A 20,018-nucleotide genomic window follows, 5' to 3' on the forward strand; every position below is an offset into this window, starting at 1 on the left:
TAAAGAGAAATATCTCAGGCAACTTATCGAGGTCATGCTGTGGGTCTGCTTCAGGACCCGAAAGTGCGAGATCTCCTCGGCTTCGGAAAGGGCGACAACGTGGAAGGGAAGCTGGTCACCGTCGTCCACGGCAACGACCTGGTCAACATCTCTTTCCTCAACTTCCAGGCCATGCAGGAAGACACCGCCAAGGTAACCGTAGCAACCGTCCGATCATCCGTCTTTCACTCCTTCCTCTCCACCCTTCCATCTGCCCTTATTCCATCCTTCCTTCCTTAACAATCGCGGGCGTGGTGCCAATCGGAACTTTTTCCGCTTTTGGCAGATTTGGACCGATGAGTTGTTCACTTTGGCCACCAACATACTCTCCCAGAATGCATCAAGGAACACGTTCCTCTTCAAAGCGTAAGAACTCACATGTCAAATTTATAGTGTATGGTTTGAAATATATTACCTACAACAAAACCCCCAAAAAACATTACCTCATTTACAAAAAAAACACATTTTTTTTCAAGTTTTTATTTACTAGCTTTAAAAATGGGGTGCATTGTTTGAGGTGTCCTAACAAAAGTTGAAAGTTCAATATTTTCTCCATTAAGTATGTGTTAACATCGCCCAACTGTGTTCAAAGTGCCCTTATAGTCCACTGCGTCTATCTGCTTTTATCTTACTTTTAGCAAAGCTGCTCGGCGTGGAACACATTAAGTAGGAGGAATTGGAGTGAGAGGGGTGCTGTAGGGTGATGCTCATCCACACGGTCTTTTTTTTATTGTTTTTATTTGTTAGTGTAGCGTGAAAATGATAAAAGTAAGAAGAGGTCTTCTTCAAGTACAGTCCAAATGCCAACCCGAACCCTAAGAAAGGTAAAATAAGATGAGTTTTTTCGAGCGCACTAGCTGACAGAGGCTGCACTAATTTATTTTAAAAAATATACTAAAGGCTAGCAACATTTTCTAGTTTATGGTTTGTATATCAAATTACTATCTGCTAGATAAAATGAACTAACTTGCCTCAAAGGGACCGTGTGCATGATTTGACCACAAGATTTTTGTACTACAACCGGAAACGAGTGCTACAAAGCAGAACCAAAGTACAGACTACAGAGACTCAGAGTGACCAAAATGCACCATTTTGCTTTTCATTTTTTTGCCCGGCCTTTCTGAGGTTTTTGGGTGTTCCGTAGCAGCAAGATGATGGAAAGTTAGGTCAGCTCCCTTTTAGATGAGGCTCATGTTTTGTAAAGTAAATTCCAATTTCTCGATCTATGAGTAATTAAAAGAAATGCATATATACATAACAGTTTTTGTATTTTTCTTTATTTTCAAAGATATTGTATTTTAAAATTGAGTTCATTACCACTGGGAGGTGCTAAATAACACACAATGTCCATTTAAGTTTTATTTTTCTTACTATTTGGACTCTTTTTCAAATAAAATAAGAAAATCTATACTTGAAGCAAACTATTTAGTTCCGGTATAGCAAACAAATTACCTTTAATCTGCTCTATAAAATAAGCAAACATTGACCAATGTTTTTTTTTTGTTTCTTTTCAAAAAACAATTCAGATTATCTTAAAAACAAAAAATATAAAATGAGAAAAACATTCTGGCAATGCGTAAGAATCCATTTTTTGTAGAGTGAGATATTTTCTTGATGGAATTTTTCAGGTACACCAAGTTAAAGCTGCAAGTAAATCAGGAAAGCAAGATCCCAGTGAAAAAGTGGGTGACCACATCAGCAGCATTCTTTATTTTATTTAAGAGGCTATGACTCAATAATTTTTCGTCTGTCTTTTTTGCAGTTTCCACAAGATGTTTTCTGACAAAAGGCGGGTAGATACAGCTTTGGAGCAGAGTGGGCTCGTTAACAACAAGGTAATTCCACAAAGATAATGATTCAGTCAAAAATCAGTTTTAATTAACTTTTTTTTTACCATGGGGGCGCGGGCGCCCCCGTTTTACAAGCCCTATTTAAATAACAGAAACTCCGCGACCATATAAAAAAAATGTAATCAAAGTAGTTTTTTTAAAACACCCACAAGTTAGCAGCAACGTTCCACAGTTGTATATCACAGGCATCCACGTGTGGCAACATACCAATCACAGGCAAGAAATGACACAGACTGGGCATAATGAGTAATGCAATTTATAAAGTATTTTTGTTATCTATAATCAATAAAGAAAAAGAGAAGAATCTTTTGAACATTATTAGCTTTAAATTTAAAGGGGCTACGAATTGGGGTACTGATGAGTCATGTATGATGTGGGTCTCTGTCTCCAGGAATTGGACAACTTAGAGAGCAAGACATTTCAAAATTTACTAAGAAACAATAGTTTTCATTAAGAAAAACACGTTAACTAGTTAGACTAATTGATAGAAGAAGGGTCCAAAGTTCATACTTGTAAACATCTACGTTTGCCTGTATTTTATACGTTTTTTGATCATTCAAATTGTGCACCCCGTATGAAAAGTATTGTCCGGGTAATATTTTAAGAAAAACATTGAAAAAGTTTTTTTTACTCATTTCGTCTCTAACCTGGATTGTCTCGGTCACTGATAGCAGGTGATAACGCCATTTTGAAAGACATTGGGAACTAATACATGGACATATTTCCTTCCAAACAAAATAAATTGCAAATGTTTGGACGGGTGCTTGAAAACCTTGAAAATGTTGTTTTCAAGGATTGAAAAGTGTTTGAATTTTGAATAGAGGGCTTGTAAACACTTAAATTAGTGTCCAATTTAAGTTGTTTCTTAACAAGTCTGTTTAAAAATGATGCCAACCTTGCACTCTGGTTGCTTTACTTTGCCATTGCATTTCTTCTTCCTTTATGATTAAATGCAGCTGGCATTAATTTGTACAGCATTTTCCTAGGAAGCATCATTGCCCCCTACTGGTCTCACCCAAAAGGACAGCTGCATGCTCCACCTAAACTGGACGTAATGACATTTCTATTAGTGCAAGGATTACGTATCTATTAAGGACAATTATTATGGGCCTTGCAAAAAAATAAGGTAGTGTTTCCCAGTGGTAAATTGTAATGGGAAGAACACACTGGGACTAAAAAGGGAAAGCTACATTTATTAGATGTCATGTTTACACCATGGGAAGAGATTTGTATCAAAAACAAATATATTCGCAATTTACTCAAGATCTGAAAACCACATGCCTTGATAAATGCATACGCAAGATTGAAATCGCATATGTAAATTGCATATATATGTGTGCCTCTGCAAAATGTATAATGCACATCCGATATTTTAACGGTACTTGAGAAATTTGAAAATTGGATGTAAACTCCTTAAAAAGTGCTTGAATTTGGCCATGAAAAAGGTGTATGAAACCTATTTGTTGCAATATGTCCGAAAAGAAAAAAAATAAATGCGGAAAAAACACAACCGCTCTGTAGTAAACAATCTACTATTTTATTCTACTGTTTACATTGTAAGTGACAAATAAACCCTTCTTCTATAAAACAAAATAAATTATGACTTCTTTTGAATGGGTTGTGTCACAAAATACTCTAACATTATAAGATGCGGTGCTTACAGTTTGTGGCTCAAACTGTGTTTCTTTTGTCTCCATTATCTCTTTCAACCATCAATACGGAGTCACAAGACTAGAAGCATAAGGGCAGACTTGTGCACCCGTCACTGTCAGCGCTTCTCTTCGGCTTCTTACTCTGAACACATGGGCCCGATTTGTTCTGCGTGTTGCGTTATCTCAGACCTGTTTAACAAAGATTCCTGGATTATATGTGATGCTTTTTCTTCTCCTTTGCAGTCAGATGGATTAAAGCCAGACGATTTCACGTGGGAGGCCTTCCAGAAGTTTCTCAACATTCTATGCCCGCGGTCTGAGATACAATGCATTTTTGTGCAAAGGCAAGCGTTACACTGTTTGCACACTGTTGTTTTTGTTCGTATGATGGGGGTGATGTGTGCAGTGGTACCTCTACATACAAGCTTAATTTGTTCAAGCTCGTAGCTCGAATTGCTTGTGTAACGAGCGAATTTTCCTGATATAAAATCATTTAGAACTAAATGGCCCTATCCCGACCTCCCAAAAGGATCAGTCTGAACTCTCAATAGCTATGTTATAAAATGGTCACTGAAACACTTTCAAATGGTAATTAAAGATAAAATATACAGTAATAAGATTATATTATATATATATATATATATATATATATATATATATATATATATATACCACAGCCATATCCCCCTAGTGGGAGGTGGCTAGAGTCATTTCTGACTCTTTTTGGGAGATTGATTCAGAGGAAGGGATTCCCAGCCCCCTCGCTCAACCCAACTGAGGTGTTGGGAGTCATTAGGTGACCAAACCCCCCAATTCCAACCCCTGAATGCTGAGCGCCAAGCAGGGAGGCAACGGGTACCAATGTTTAAGTTTTAGGTATGACTCGGCCGAGGCTTGAACCACAACCTCCCAGTCTCGTGGCGGGCGCCATACCCCCGAGGCCACTGAGCTGGTTAAAGATTAAAAAGATTATATTAACAAAATAAAATGTGAGTTTATTATGACCACTCTCCAAGGAGGGAGTCGGCTACTCTTAAAATTCAAGATACTGCAACTTCAAATGATCCTGAACACACCAAATTCTTATTTTGCCCGTTTCAGTTTTCATTCTTTACTTTTGTTTTGCCCTTTTAGCTGGACTCGCAACACTATCACCTTCTACTGGTATTTTTGAAAAAGAGAAAAAAACTTATCCGAGGAGGTGTGTCGTTGCATCCCCTTGAAAATGTTAGGGAAATTTAAAGGTTAAGTGTCATTAAAGAGAGCTGTTGCACAACCAATTGCCACTTTTTCAGCATGTTAGGGTTAGGGGTTAGGGTTAGGGTTCAACAATTTCCTCCCACTTAGCCGGAACTTCTCTAATCTCCGTTGTAGACGCCAGCTCCTCTTGTTCATCTTCCTTTTCGCTGTTTTTTTGCAACAGTAATATAACCTCCCTTGGAAATTATTGCAGTGAAGCGCGGCGTAAATTCTTCCACGGCTTTGTGATCGGCACTCGCTGCTTCCCAAATGTACTCCTTGGCTTGGTCACTCACACGAACATTCATGTTTTTCTATTATTTCTTGCTTCATTTCGATTGCCATCGTTCTCCTTTTTTTCTCAGACTCTTTACTTATTTCCTTTCCCGAACTCATGGCTAAGGTCATAAAAAGGAGATGCTGTCGAATGCAATTAAAGAGATTAGACCAAAACAAACTTCTGCAGAATACAGATACTATACTGGTTTAACCAAGCGCGCAGAATTTGATAGCAGGAGTGTGCAAACTGGACTGAAATTATTCAGGCAGTGAGCGGTCATGAGAGGTCTCTAGTGGTAGCATCTGGTACTGCTCGTGAACTGGGTTTTCCTTCGTAAAGCAAGCATGTTTTTTGTTAAAGAAAAAACTCGTATATCGAAACTCTCGAGTGTAGAGGTATTCATATTATGAGGTACCAATGTATTTCACCTTCCTGTTTTGGCCACTTCAGCGGCTCCAAGGGGAAGCCTTTTAACTCAATGGACCAGCTGACCGACTTCATCAACCGCCGCCAGCGAGACTCTCGTCTGAACGAGGTGCTGTACCCACCGCTCAAAAGAGAGCAGGTCCGACAGATCATGGAGAAATACGAGACCAACATCAGCCAGCTGGAGAGAGGTCAGTGTTGGATTGTGGGAAAATATGTTAACCAAGGCTCGAAAACCACATCTTGCCTACAGACGTTTGATAATAATCAAATTTGTAATGTTTACAGATAATTGTGTTTTCTCAGGGGAAAGCGTCAAATAACTATTACAAATTGAATAAAGGGAATTAATTGTGCTCAAGATAGTACTTTGATTGTAGTAAGTCATCATTACCGTAAATTCCGGACTATAAGCCGCTACTTTTTTCCCAAATGTTCAACCCTGCGGCTTATTCAGTGATGCGGCCAATTTATGTAATTTTTCTAACGGCCGCCAGCAGCGCTCGAGTACAAAAGGTAAGATTTAGACTGCAACTTCTTAGCTTGTGCACAAATTAAATTATCGTAGATGTAATCTCATCATGCAAATGGGAAAAAGAAAGGCACATGACGCAACTTTCGAGGTCAACTCAATCGAGCAGACCGATATAGAAGGAAACAGAGCTACCGCACGTAAACTTTACTTTGCGAGCGTGACGTTAGCGTGTTTTTGATATAAGGGAGAGCGTGGGATGACGTCTATATGACAAAGTCTCTTTCCCATACTGAAGGAAGACGACTTTGATGACGTCAGTTATTAGGTGGAAGATGAGGACGATTTACCGTGCTTACTACAAGCACGCTATGTTTTTTTAATAGAGTTATTTAATGCGTTGCGAGCGTGTTCCTAGTAGCATTTTGCTACCCTTCACAGGCACGGTTTGGGATGAAAGTTATAATATTATTATTAAAGCTTTGAAAACTCTCTCGGTTTACCGTCTTTCTTTGTAAATATGTGTAACCATGTATAATATGTACTGAATATTTTTGTAATGAATTTATTTTAGAAACGTATTCTGATATGTTTTGAACGGGCAAATGAGAAAGAGGGGGTGGGGCAAACGCGGGCTGACGGGAAGTGGGTTAAAGGTGAGACTTGTTTGTGGACGCGGCCGACAATAGTGGATATATATTTTTCCCACCCTTACCTTTGGAAATATACACTTTTTTCCTTGGATTACTTTCAACGGGAACTTGGACTCTGCAGGTCTGCATTAAATTTTAAGTATCGGTAACATTTTCCGTTCATTTTGCCGGCTGTGTTTTTTGGACTGGGTATGGCTTAATTTCGTGTTTGTATTGCGTATTTTCAATGTGGGCGCATGCGGCTAATACACAGGTGCGGCTTGTGTATGTACAAAATCAGTTTTCCTCCCAAAATGTGGTGAGTGCGGCTTATAATCAGGTGCGCTCTATAGTCCGGATTTTACGGTAATTAAAAATACGCTTTATGTAGTTTTGTCGGGGCAACTCTGCCCACAGAACTAATACTGGCCCAAATATGACAAAAAACCCGAACTGGAAATCAGTTAACACATTGTTTAACATTTATGGACAGTGTACATTAAGAAACACTATAGAAACTGTTTCATGTACAGGGTATGTACAGGTGCTTGGCATCCTTAAAAAACCCTAAATTTTAATGTTGTTTTCAAAGATTGAAAACTGCTAGAATTTTGGGTGAAGTGCTTGTGGATGCTTGAAATTGTTGCCACGTTTCTCAACAAGTCCGTGTAAATAATGGCGCTGACACTGCTCTCTAGTGGCTTGGCTTTGCCTTTGTATTTCTTCCATCGTTATTAATGTCAGCTGGAATTTGTTTTTATGGCATCGTCCTACGAAGCCTCATCGCCCCCTACGGGTCTCGCCCAAGAGGGCAGATGCGTGCCACAACTGAATAGGGCACTATGAAATGTGTATTAGTGCAAAGATTACATATCAAATATGGACATTTATTATGGATCATGCAAAAAACTAAGGTAGAGTTTCCCAGTGGTAAATTGTAATGGGAAGAATTCCTGCAACTGAAAATTTAAGATTCATATTACGGTGTTTTTAATCAACACCAAATTGGGAAAGGTTGATTTAAAAAAAATATTTACACACAAGATTTTTCAGATTCACAAACATATTCAATAAAAAAAATAAAATAATGTCTTTATGTACACGCAAGAATAAAAATTGCATACGTAAATCACAGTTGTATTTGTGGCTCTGCAAAATAGATGTGTCACACCTGATATTTTTTCTTAGTGGCACTGGACAATTTAGAGAATTGGCATTGGAAGGTCTGAATTTACAAAGCCTGAGTCCGGGGTTTACAGTACTTCCTCCTACTGTTTTTTTGAACATGTTGAGGGTTTTTTTCCAATGTATTCTTTCTTTTTATGGCTATTTCAAAATAATATCTAATGATTCATTTATTCATTCATTCAGACCAAATCAGTCTGCAGGCCTTCACAAGTTATCTGGGAGGGGAGGAAAACAGCATCGTTCCTCCGGAGAGATTGGACAACATCGACGATATGAATCAGCCGCTGTCACACTATTTCATCAACTCCTCGCACAATACGTACCTCACTGGTACGTCGGCGGAGCACTTGCTTTCTGTTCCGGCACAACTCTCACTGCCTTTTTCTGTCTACTTGCAGTGGGTCAGATAACCGGCTTGTCTTCGGTGGAGATGTACAGGCAAGTGCTGCTCACCGGCTGCCGCTGCGTCGAACTGGACTGCTGGAAGGACCGGACCCAGGAGGAAGAGCCCCGCATCACCCATGGCTATACTATGACCACTGAAATACCCTTCAAGGTGGGTTTTGTGCATCAGGATGCGACCATATGGTGGATAATGGTTACAGCAAGCACGCTGTGGGTTTTTTTCTGATTGCAGGAGGTGATTGAAGCTATTGCAGAAAGTGCTTTTAAGACCTCGCCGTACCCTCTCATCCTGTCCTTTGAGAATCATGTTGATTCGTAAGTGTCAGTAGAGCGAACTGGTTCATCACAGAAGAGGGATATAAATTATACAGTGAGCCTTGCAAAGGGGAAGTTACTGTACCACATATCAGATATATAATCAATTTCAAAACAACCATTCAAAAGCATAACAATTTCTCACGTTTAGGAGGAATTCACCGTTTTGAAGTAAAAAAGGTTGACCTATGTATAGAACCGAGGACAATATTTTTATTGTTCGCTTTCCCAGAGTGAATCGGGCATTTGAATAAAATAAGTGTAGTTCGCGTGGGCAGGATTATTCTATTTATTGTGTAACGTGCATAGGGTTTAATCTCATTATTACACTATTTGTATTCACGGTACCAGAGACAAATGTTAGAAAATGGAGAAACAAGAGAGACTTCCTAAAAGAAACGCAAAAAAAAGCATAACGAGGGAAACAACTCTTTTGTGTATGATGAATCGGACTTTGAAGGACATTCAATAAAATGTACATTAGTTATGTGTTCATATTGTCAATAAATAATTTGAATCATGGCCACAACAATTGTCACAATCAATGCTTAGTTTGAGCAGTGAAAAAGTCATTTTTGTACCAATTTTTAACCAAAAATTAGGGGTGCGTGTCATACACAAATAAATATGGTATTTCGCCCTTAGCCTTCTCAACTTTTTAAGCCTTGGCCCACTTTCATGTCTGCATATACCTTTGTGAAGTTACCGAACTCCATTTATTTTAATGTAAAAAAAATCCTTAAAAGGGGCCGCAAGGGCTCGAATAGTAGTCAAATATATATGCCATATTTTCCAAGGCGCACCCCCAATAAAAAGTATTTTGTGGGGGTTCCCCCCCCCCCCACTGGACTATAACATGGATTTATTTAAGTCAGGTCATGTTAATTTGTATAGCCCTTAATCACAAAGAGTCTCAAAGTGCTGCGCAGACCACAGATTATTGCAAACCACAAACTATTATTACCCCATCCCCTGATCTAAAACCTACAAGAGGGCAAGGAAAAACTCAAAAACCTCAACATGAGGAAAAAGAAGAAACCTTAAGAAGGAACTGCACATGAGGTAATCCCCCTTCCAGGATGACCAGGCTGCAATGGATGTTGCAATAACAAAAAATACACATATTGTCATATATAGGTTATTCATATGCTATAGAATAGAAGTGTGTTTTAAGCTAGGATTTAAACATTTCCACTAAGGTTGCAGATCGAACACAGATCCACAGCACCGGGGCCCGAATGGAGAACGCTCTCGAACCTGCGTAACTCTTCTTGGCTCTTGAGCTCTCTTATTTAACAAAACTGTAAGAGCTAGAATTGCATACAAAATGAATAAATACATTTGAATTCAAATGATTTATTTCATAGTATATGAATTAAAATTTAAGACATCTGATTGCATCACAAAAAGTAATTTTAGCAACCAGATATTAACATGTTAACCAAGAAGGGCACTCAAAGACCACTCTACATGTTTCTCAAAGGCAGAACAGTTTCTGTATGCAGAATCATTTAATTGTAGCTATGCATTTCCAATTTTATCATGCATATTTCCCGGTATATACGGCGCATTGGATAATAAGGCGCTGTTTCAAATTTCTGGGCAAGTTGGGGTTTTTAAGGTGTGCCTTATATTCTGGAAAATATGGAATATACAGTATATATATATATATTTGAGAGAGATTTAGATATAGATAGGTATAGATATTAGATAGATGGATAAATGTTCTTGTGAAACTTCATATAATATTGATGGATTCAAGTATATTAGATTTACTGAATATGGTTTTAGAATGAGTGAAATAGGTAAAAATGTTTTTAATAGTCATTTTTAAGTATTAAAACTATTTTATGACTGATAATCATTTTAAGAATGTATTTATTTTTTACAGTTTTTATTTTCCTATGTTTTTCTTATTTTCACAAGTAACTTAAACCAAATTCTACCAAAAGCTAAATTGTTATGATGCCGAACATTTTGAAAATTGCAGGCTCATAAAGATATACAATTTAATTAATTTGAAATGAAATATATCTAAAACAATTTGAGTACTAAAAAACCTATTGTAAAATATTTGTATTTCTGTTATATTGCAATAATCATTGCATACTTACCGAAGTTTACTGTATAAACCACATCCAAAGCTTTGAAGGAGAATAGGTCCAAGAAGTTAAAAATGTTTTTCAATTTGTTTTTGATTTTCAGAGCCAAACAACAAGCAAAGATGGCGGAGTATTGTCGGACCATATTTGGAGACGCCTTGCTTATTGACCCACTCGAAAAATATCCGGTAAATTTCATCTTAATTCAAATATGTCTTTGTTCTTTGGAATGTTAATACCCGGGCAATGTTCTTTGATATTTCTTGTGAATGAAACAGTCCAAAGATCATACCTGTCATCCTCAGCCAATGGCTCCCCATATTATGTGATAAGCAAAGGCTCGGTCCTAAGATCTTACATCTAGTTCCCGTTGTCTTCAGATACTCATTATGTACTTTCCTCACATGACTGAAAACCCTCACTGTTGGTATAAGAGTGAGGAAGGTAGAGCAATACACGTGAAAAATAAAAGCTTGTCCTCTGCAAACATTGACCAAGACGATTCAGACTGGAGCCTAAATGGGAAAGACGAGATCGGTCTAACAAAAAACATGTTAATTATGTTTTAATTTTCCCATACAATAACTGTTGTAGGCCGTTTACAATTTGAAATAATTAAAAATGGTATAAAATACAGTGGAACCTCTCAGTTCGAACCAATCGGTTCTCGAACAAAAATTTAGAGAAATTCTTGCTTCGCTTTTTGTTCAAAAAATCGGAGTTCGAACGCCGGTACGTTAGGGTGCTTTGCTGAGCGGCGTGCGGGTGTAGATCGTGTAGATTGCCCCCACCCCTTGTGAAGAACTGTTATGACGTGAGCGCGCACTTCTTTTCGCTTTCGCTTTTAATATCGGTGAACGGAGAGTTTTAGCCCCTAATTATGCCTCGGAAGAAGGTCGGTGCAAGCTCAAAGTTGCTACAGGTAAAAAAGAAGAGTAGTGCGTACAACTATTGCATTTAAGAAAGAAATAATGGCAAAATATGAAGAAGGTGTGCGAGTTTCCCTTCTTTTGAGGGAATAGAGCATGGCTTCTGCAGAGCACCACAAAAGTAAGAAATCCTATTCATAATTCTTTTCTCTATCCTTTAACCGCTCACCACTTTTTGCGGCGACCCGGGTCCTAAATGACGTGTAAACGACCTGATTTTTTTATTTTTACACGTTCATGTTGGCGTAATCTTTCGTACGGAAGCTTCATGTTTACGTTCATGGTAAACATTCAGGGTGTTGGAACGGATTAAAACGATTTTACATTACTTTTAATGGGAAAAACGATTTCGGTGATCGAACAAAGCGGTTTTCGAACAGGGTTCTGGAACGGATTATGGTCGAGAACCAAGGTTCCACTGTACATAGAAAACGTGTTGACAGGTATGAAAGGAGCTTGATTAATGTAGGACTTGAAGTCTTCAGAATAAAGTTGAGCAACGGAGGGTTCCTTTTTCTGTTTTGCTTTTGGTGACAGCTAGTCCCAGGCCAGGCACTGCCCTCGCCACAAGAAATGATGGGCAAGATTCTCATCAAAAACAAGAAAAAGCACCAACACAACCGACCCTCTAGCGGTGGCAGCATTCGGCGACGCGAAATAGAGGAACAGTCGTCACCTCACACAGGTTGGTACAACGACCAAGAAGAGGAAAATGATCAAAATCTTGCATTTGAAAGCTGAGGGGTTATTTTTTGGGTGTAGAGTGCCCTCTGCTGGACGGTGAGGTAGGGCAACTCCTGTCCAATGCGGAGGAGAAGCTTGCCGAGAGGATGGTCAAAGACGCTGATCCTCGCAAGTCTATCGGTGAGACAGGTGTCAGCGATAATTAAAATGCAACCGTCCCGAATGGAGCGGATCCCACTGTTTGTCTTGTGTGCCCACCTTGCTATTTGACTGACAGCATAAACCAGCCTATGACACTCGCACACACAGTTACGTCCACCCAACACGCAAAGCCCCCTCTAACCGGTCCCCATAATAGCATTTGCTATTGGTTATATCAATGACGATAAATAAAATTTATTCAAAGCAGTGAACGAGCGATAACCTAAGTGCGAAGTAGCAAGAGGTCTCTGTACAAGGTGCCCTGCTTAATAAGAGCTTCCATATTTATTCATGTATAAACATTGTTATTTTTGTACACTTACTGTATTTATCAGTGCAATGATTGATCAGTCAAAAAATCTCGCTGACCAAAAACGCAAAAAGATTGCAACGGAAATCGAACCCTGGTTGCGGATGTGATAATTCAAAAACCTAACGACTAGACCACCAATAATACAAATGACATACGACAAGGCATTCAATTTTATCTCATTTTCAGACTTACGGTGCCTTAAACGAATGTTAGAGAATGGAGAATACAGAAATTTGTCCTGAAAGATCTAAGTAAATGCAAAAAAGGACAAAGGGACAAACAAGTATTTGGTGTTTCTGATGATAAATCATACTTTGCGTTTATTAATATGTTTCTATTTATGTAAATGTGTTTTCTCCATTTTCTAATATTGGTTTCCGAGCAAAAAATGTTATAATGAGATCAAATCGAATGCCTTGTTGAATACAATGCTTTGTGATTATGGTCAGACATGATTTCGGATTGATCAATCAATACACAAAATGGTAGTATACTGTAAAACCCCCTTTGTAAAGCACATGTTTAAATACTGTATGCATTTCCATTTGTATCTACCAGATTTTGCAACTATTTATAAGGCGCACTTTCAAATTTCTGGCCAATTTGGGGTTTTTAGGTGCGTCTTACAGTCTGGAAATAAAACAATACAGTATATATTTGCTCTTTCTCAGGAGGTGAGGGAGAAAGCGAGGAAGAGGAAGAAGAAGAACCGGTGACTGAACTGAAAAAAGCCAACACTGATGAGGTAAGAACCAGGAACGCTGGATTATGGGCAATTTTCAGACCGATTGACCAATTTATCTTCTAGGGGACGGCCGGCAGCGAGGTCAACGCCACAGAGGAGATGTCCACGCTCGTCAACTATATTGAACCGGTCAAATTTAAGAGTTTCGAACTGGCCACCAGTGAGTGACTGCGATCTCGTATCTACATATTCGTGAAAGACTGTCTGAAGCTAATACTCAAGATCACTGTTAATGAAAAACAGCAATTACTTACGTTTACTAGTTACTTCATTTAAAAAGTAAATCAGTTACCCCCCCAGATTACTGACACCAAAAAGTAGCGTGTTACTCTGAGAGTAACTATCCAGTACTAAGTACCTTAGCGCCCTTGGCTTATGCAATCTTGAGAACATCAGACAACCACCTAGCCAGGACACTCCATATCCATTTTGATCTCTGGGTTTCAATCCACTCGAAGATTTCCTTCTCCGTTTCTAGATACTCTCCAGGAAGCATTGTTTTTTTTTTTTCCTCCAGGCATGGTGTATTGCGAAAAAAAATAACGAAACAAAAGACCTAAATTCAGCACACATTTACCGTTGATTATGTGTTCATGTTTAACACATGAATTTAGTTGTTCCTGTTCAAGCCACGCCCCTTTTCCCGCGCGCTGCCTTCCACTAGATTTTGGTGATACACAACCAAATATGCACATATAGACTGACCCGCTGATTTCAATATTTTATTTTATATTAGGAAAATCTGCTTAGTTGTGAGTATATGCTGTTGGGAGATTATCTTCATTAAGAGAAATTCAGTTGTACTTTGTAGGTGAAAATAAACATGGCAGAAATGAGTGCTGCAAGAGTATTCAGCAATTAGAGGACACTGTAACTGATAGTCTGCATTTAATAAATAGCAGAAGAACAGAGTAGCAGAGTTACACAATTTCAATAATAACTCTTTGCCGGAAATAGTATTTGTATTCCCAGAACGCGTTCCTTTTTAATCTCAACAATGCTCAGGATACACTTGTTTTTCTTTTATTCACCAGAAAAGAAGAAGTTCTTTGAAATGTCTTCATTTGTGGAAACCAAAGGCATGGACACCCTAAAAAGCTCACCTATTGAGTTTGTTGAGTATCCTTTGAGGATTGGCAACAGGCAGAACCATCTTTGTTCTTTGTTGCTTGGCATCTCACATCTAATCATTCCCCAAGCGTTTTGAAATGTTACAAATCTTAACAGAGCTCCTCCAGGTACAACAAGAACCAGCTGAGCAGAATTTATCCGAAGGGAACAAGAGTGGACAGCTCCAACTACTTGCCGCACCTCTTTTGGAACGTGGGCTGCCAGATGGTGGCGCTAAACTTCCAGACCCTCGGTGAGCTTGAACCTAAACCATAAACAACAGGGTTCGTATAGGGGCTTGAAATCCTTGACTTTTAATGTTGCGTTTTCAAGGATTGATTTGATTTTGGGTGAAATTCTTGTTTATGTTTGAAATCGTTGCTATGTTTTTTCTTTGATGTGATTAACGGCAGCTGGCATTAGTTTGTAAGGTATTGTCCTCTGACGAGTCATCGGCCCCTACGGGACAGGTGCATGCTACACCTAAACACTGTGAAAATGTGTATTAGCGCAATGATTACGTCATAATTATGGGCATTTATTTTGGGCCAGTACTATTTCCTAGTGATAAATCGTAATGTAGCCATATTGTTCGGATCCACAAATACTTTACAGTTGCAAATTACTCAAGATCTAAAGCTTATATGTAAATCGCAGATGTATTTGTGGCTCTGAATAATACATGGTCCTGGTGAAATTGAAAATTTGGCTTTAAAAGTCCTAAAATTTGTGGAGGAAAAGTTGTACAAATTCTTAAAGAAGCAAGACAGGTCTGCTGTTTTATTTATCGCTTGTCATCTGGCTCCTAGATCTACCCATGCAGCTCAACATGGGCGTGTTTGAGTACAACGGCCATAGCGGTTACCTCCTGAAACCAGAGTTCATGAGAAGGACGGACAAGCACTTTGACCCATTCACGGAGAACATTGTGGATGGAATAGTTGCCAATACAGTCAAAGTGAAGGTAAGAGCCCATGTGATATAAACGCTAACTAGGTTTTCTCTAACGCTGTTTTAAATGGTATCCCCCACATCTGTTAGGTGATCTCAGGCCAGTTCCTCAGCGATAAGAAGGTCGGCGTATATGTGGAGGTGGACATATTTGGACTTCCTACGGATACAAAACGGAAATACCGAACTAAAACCTCCAACAGCAACTCTCTGGATCCCGTTTGGGATGAAGATGCTTTTGTCTTTAATAAGGTGAACTCAATTTGTCTTTTTATTTTTTTTTCTTCTACATTTTAAACAATGCGACTTTAAAGGTGAGGTGCGTTGTTTGAGGTGTCGTTATAAATTTGAAAGTAGAATGAAAACTTTTTCTATTATGTGTTGAAAATGCCCCAAAAAAATCCACTGCACTTATCTGCTTCCATCTTACTTTTAGTACCGGTGTTCCAGAACTCGTTAGGAACAAGAAAAGGGGGGAGGCGAGGGTGGAGAGTGATTTCATGCTCCTTTTTGTCAGTGTAACCTGAAGATGGTCAAAGTAAGAAAATGCTTGTTTCAAATACAGTCCAAACGCCAACCTAAACCCCCAAAAAGATGAAAGAAGAAGAGTTTATTAGTAATGAGGATTGAGCTAACTGTGGCTGCAATCATAACTTTAGGCCAGGAGATGGTGGCAGAGAGTAGCAACATCTGATGTTGTGCACACCACTTTTAAATATAACGTGGCTTGTTTTTTTTTTCCATTTTTAAAATCCCCACCTGTAATATATTTCTGTGTAAATAGTTCAGCAATGCAGACGCTGGCAGACTTGCGAACGTTCATAAGTTGAATTTGTTCGTAAGTTGAATTTGTTCGTAAGTTGAATTTGTTCGTAAGTTGCTTCAGTGCTATATTTTGTATGTTTAATGTTTGTATAAGTATGTTTAAGGCTTGTATCAGTAACCTGTATTGTTTTGTACAAAAACATAAAAAATTCATAAAATAATAAAGTTAAGTTTAACTTACTTTTGGAAGATGGACTTCAAGAGGTCCTCCTTCGTGGTAAAAAGTGTCCGAAAAAAAGCTATTCGACCATTTTCCCAACCGCATTAAGCTCTCTTGTTCCACTTTAATTTCAAAAGAAACGGCTCGTCTCTTCTTTACGCTTTACACCATATTGAATGGATGCACGAGATATTAAACAATAAAAACGTCAAAGTTCTGAGGGCGCTGGAGATTCAGTACACGTACCACTGTATGTTTACATATGAACTAGAAGAAGTAAGCAGATTTTTTTACTTCCGGGTGGTGCAGAAAAAAGCACTACAGTAATGTCCTCTTCTCTGAAAAAGGTGCACACAATAAAAAATCTCTTTCAGCAATGTCCGGATATTTTTCGACATCCCGAAACAAATGTTCCTATCAACCGTTTTACGTAAGTCGAATAGTCATAAGTAGGGGAGCGTCTTTACTTGGGAAAACTGCGAGTGTACCAAATGCCGCGTTGATGTCTGGAAACATTAGTCCAGGTTTTTGCCAACACTATTAATATAATGGAAAGCAGTCGATAATTTATTCAATATTTACAACGTACCCCCAATAGTCCGACTTTTGCTTACACAAATCAAGCCTTCGATTTATACATCTGAATAACAAGAAAATGCAATTTGGTCCATTACCGCTGTAACTTCCAATAAGAAAAACACAGTTCTCATTTTAGTGTTTTGCCGCTATAGTAAATACGTGCTCGCGTTTGTAATCGCTTCTTTGAATGGTCACATGATCCTCAAAAATTAGCATGGAGAGGAGAACAGTGCTGCTGAAAACGCCACTCTCCAAAAGCTCGCTCATTAGACTTAGTCGGGCATTTTTAACACAAATATTACTTAATAGAGAAAATATTTAACTTTTTCAAGGACTTTTCAATCGATGCACTCCACCTTGAAGCCCGCAGCTTAGAATTTCGGGGTGGCTTTTACAAAAACAAAATTGAGTTTTGTTCCTATATTAGCGCCTGCAGCTTTTAACTCATTCAATGCCATAACATATGAATGCGTTTTCAGAAGCATTGTCCCAGAGTTTTGTAAAAAAACGATTATAAAGAGTTTGGTGCAGTACATCAGTATCAAGCCTCTTGTTTCAGTATGATAAATCACTATTAGATGGAGTGGCTTTGATCAGATCTTTGTCAGGGAAGCCTCCACTTTCTAGTGTTGCTTCCCCTATCCAGCGATTGAAGTATGTGTAGGCGTAGTCGGGCAGGTTTGTGAGAGAAGCATACATATGGAGTAAGACAGAGAGTTAACGCTTCAACAGAGCTTTTTTCTTTCTAAAAATGTTTGCTAAGTTTGGGGCAGAAAGCGATCATGTTTCCTGCACTTTTGCAGGAACGAGATCGCAATGGTCACCTAAAACATTGGGCGCTGAAAACTTCTCGCAAAGTTCATGCTTTGTTCATGGGCAAGTTGAGTGTTCTTGCAATAAAATGTTATTTTGCAAAGAAAGCGCACTTGTGTTTATGTAAAGCATTGTTTAGTTATTGGAGGTATCAGAAAGTTGGCTAAAAAAAAGGCAATAAAGGGAAAGTTCTGCTTGAAATGCATCCTTTCACAAAAAGCCATTTTTCTCAGTTTTCTCTGAAACAAATATTTTCAAGAAACTTAACAATGTTCTACTGTTGTTTACTAAAAAACTTTGAAGAGCTAGAAACTTACTTTTTTCGAATGAAAAATGAGGGTTCGAGCTTTCTTATATAGCTACAAAACAAAATTTTCTGTAGGCCTCGAAACGGCAAAAATTGGCTGGCACCGACTCTTCCCATTTGAGAGAAACATCGGGCATTGAATGAGTTAATCGGGTTAGCTATTTGATCCAGAATTTACAGTAATTGTGTTTGCCGCTTCAAACCTAAAACTTCCACCCCAGGTGGTCCTCCCAACGCTGGCCTCCTTAAGAATCGCCGTATTCGATGAGAACAACAAGTTCATCGGACATCGCATACTCCCAGTGTCTGCCATAAGACCAGGTCAGCTCGCGGGTGGGGGCAACCCGGGTAAGGTTCAAGCTTGAATTGGAACGCCTTCTCGTTTTAGGTTACCACTACATCAACCTTAAGAACGAGTTAAATCAACCCCTCCTGCTGCCTTCTCTGTTGGTCTACACCGAGGCTCAGGACTATATTCCCAACGAACACCAGGGTGAGTGGACGTTGAAAACAATTATTGCGAAATACAGCAAAGATCCATGTTTTATTCCAAACTGTGTTTCCAGAGTATGCAGAGGCACTGACCAATCCGATTAAACATGTCAGCCAGCTGGACAAGAGAGCGACCCAACTGGCTGCGCTTCTGGAGGATAACCACGAGGTGCATGCACCATCGCTTGGCAATTTTTAAAAACTTTTAATTCACCATCAAAGGAACAGTGTGTATTATTTTGCACCTTTTATTGGGAAAAATAACTTCATCATACCTGTCAACCTGTACGTTTTTGCCGTACAAAGTACGTTTATTATGCATTTTAAGACGAGTTCGACGTACAAGAAAATCTGTACGGAAAAACGCAAATTTGTCAATGATGGGTACCATCCGGTATACACCGACTATCACGAAACGGCAAATCAATCAAGTCAAACGAGTTCGAATTGTGTAGTGAAAGGAAGTCCGTCTCTTTTTAGAGAACCGGCTTTTTCGGCTCAACTCATTAAAGAGAGCCGGCTCTCAAGCGGCTCACTTGCTTTGATGCATTATATTACGAATTATTATGTTGTGTAAAGAAGTATAAAAGGAAGTATAAAAGAGAAAATGAAAAATGACAGGTTTGTGGTTATCCCTTTTATCAGTATATTACCAACAATAATTTAATGCAGTAAATGAATTAATAATTTGAATAAAAAAATGTATTATTCTCATACTGTCAACCTGTACGTTTTTGTCGTACAAAGTACGTTTATTATGCATTTTAAGACAAGTACGACGTACAAGAAAATCTGTACAGAAAAACGCAAATTGATCAATTATGGGTACCATCTGGTAAACACAGACTATCACTAAACGGCAAATTCATCAAGTCTAACGAGTTCGCCGCAGTAGCCTCTATTTCGGTATCGTTTTTTTCCGTTGCAAACGAAGCGAGCGGTTTGATGCTACTGTGCGCATGCGTCTGCCGCCTGGGGATTTCCCATCATGCATCATTCAGAAAAAAAAAAGATGGTGTAAGATTATTTTTTATTTTGTAAGGGAAAATACGACAGTTTGTTCAGGCCGTGGAGGTTGACAGGTATGCTTCTTTTACTGAAAAGAAACAAGATTGATTGAAATGGTTAGCAAAAATACATGCACTCTCGTATAAACATGCCTTTTTAAAAATATTCATATAAGAAAATAACTTGAGTAACGTGGGCCTTGCCAAGAGGCAGCTGACTTTATTGTACACCATCTTGCTGCTGCGTGTACCTGGGAACCTCAAAACTGAATAAGTCGGTGCAATGAAAATCGGTAAAGCTT

The 20,018-nt window shown here is 38.7% G+C and overlaps 1 protein-coding gene across 2 annotated transcripts in view; it reads left to right on the forward strand.

Moving 5' to 3' along the window:
• plcb3 (phospholipase C, beta 3 (phosphatidylinositol-specific)) overlaps positions 1 to 20,018 on the forward strand; it is a 76,953-nt gene that overhangs the window by 47,102 nt on the left and 9,833 nt on the right. For both annotated transcript variants that reach the window (XM_088348749.1, XM_088348750.1), the window contains exons 4-24: positions 55 to 192; positions 326 to 405; positions 1,668 to 1,721; positions 1,802 to 1,874; positions 3,785 to 3,885; positions 5,511 to 5,677; positions 7,962 to 8,108; positions 8,177 to 8,334; positions 8,416 to 8,498; positions 10,704 to 10,788; positions 12,067 to 12,214; positions 12,292 to 12,393; positions 13,399 to 13,472; positions 13,536 to 13,632; positions 14,507 to 14,591; positions 14,711 to 14,835; positions 15,392 to 15,546; positions 15,624 to 15,785; positions 18,439 to 18,538; positions 18,606 to 18,710; positions 18,784 to 18,878. In XM_088348749.1, the coding sequence (XP_088204875.1) occupies positions 55 to 192; positions 326 to 405; positions 1,668 to 1,721; positions 1,802 to 1,874; positions 3,785 to 3,885; positions 5,511 to 5,677; positions 7,962 to 8,108; positions 8,177 to 8,334; positions 8,416 to 8,498; positions 10,704 to 10,788; positions 12,067 to 12,214; positions 12,292 to 12,393; positions 13,399 to 13,472; positions 13,536 to 13,632; positions 14,507 to 14,591; positions 14,711 to 14,835; positions 15,392 to 15,546; positions 15,624 to 15,785; positions 18,439 to 18,538; positions 18,606 to 18,710; positions 18,784 to 18,878 (2,334 nt within the window). The remainder of the gene's footprint in view (positions 1 to 54; positions 193 to 325; positions 406 to 1,667; positions 1,722 to 1,801; positions 1,875 to 3,784; positions 3,886 to 5,510; positions 5,678 to 7,961; positions 8,109 to 8,176; positions 8,335 to 8,415; positions 8,499 to 10,703; positions 10,789 to 12,066; positions 12,215 to 12,291; positions 12,394 to 13,398; positions 13,473 to 13,535; positions 13,633 to 14,506; positions 14,592 to 14,710; positions 14,836 to 15,391; positions 15,547 to 15,623; positions 15,786 to 18,438; positions 18,539 to 18,605; positions 18,711 to 18,783; positions 18,879 to 20,018) is intronic.

The sequence above is a fragment of the Urocampus carinirostris genome, chromosome 11 (assembly GCF_059441175.1).
Source record: "Urocampus carinirostris isolate Australia breed hairy pipefish chromosome 11, RoL_Ucar_1.0, whole genome shotgun sequence".
NCBI classification, from domain to species: Eukaryota; Metazoa; Chordata; class Actinopteri; order Syngnathiformes; family Syngnathidae; genus Urocampus; species Urocampus carinirostris.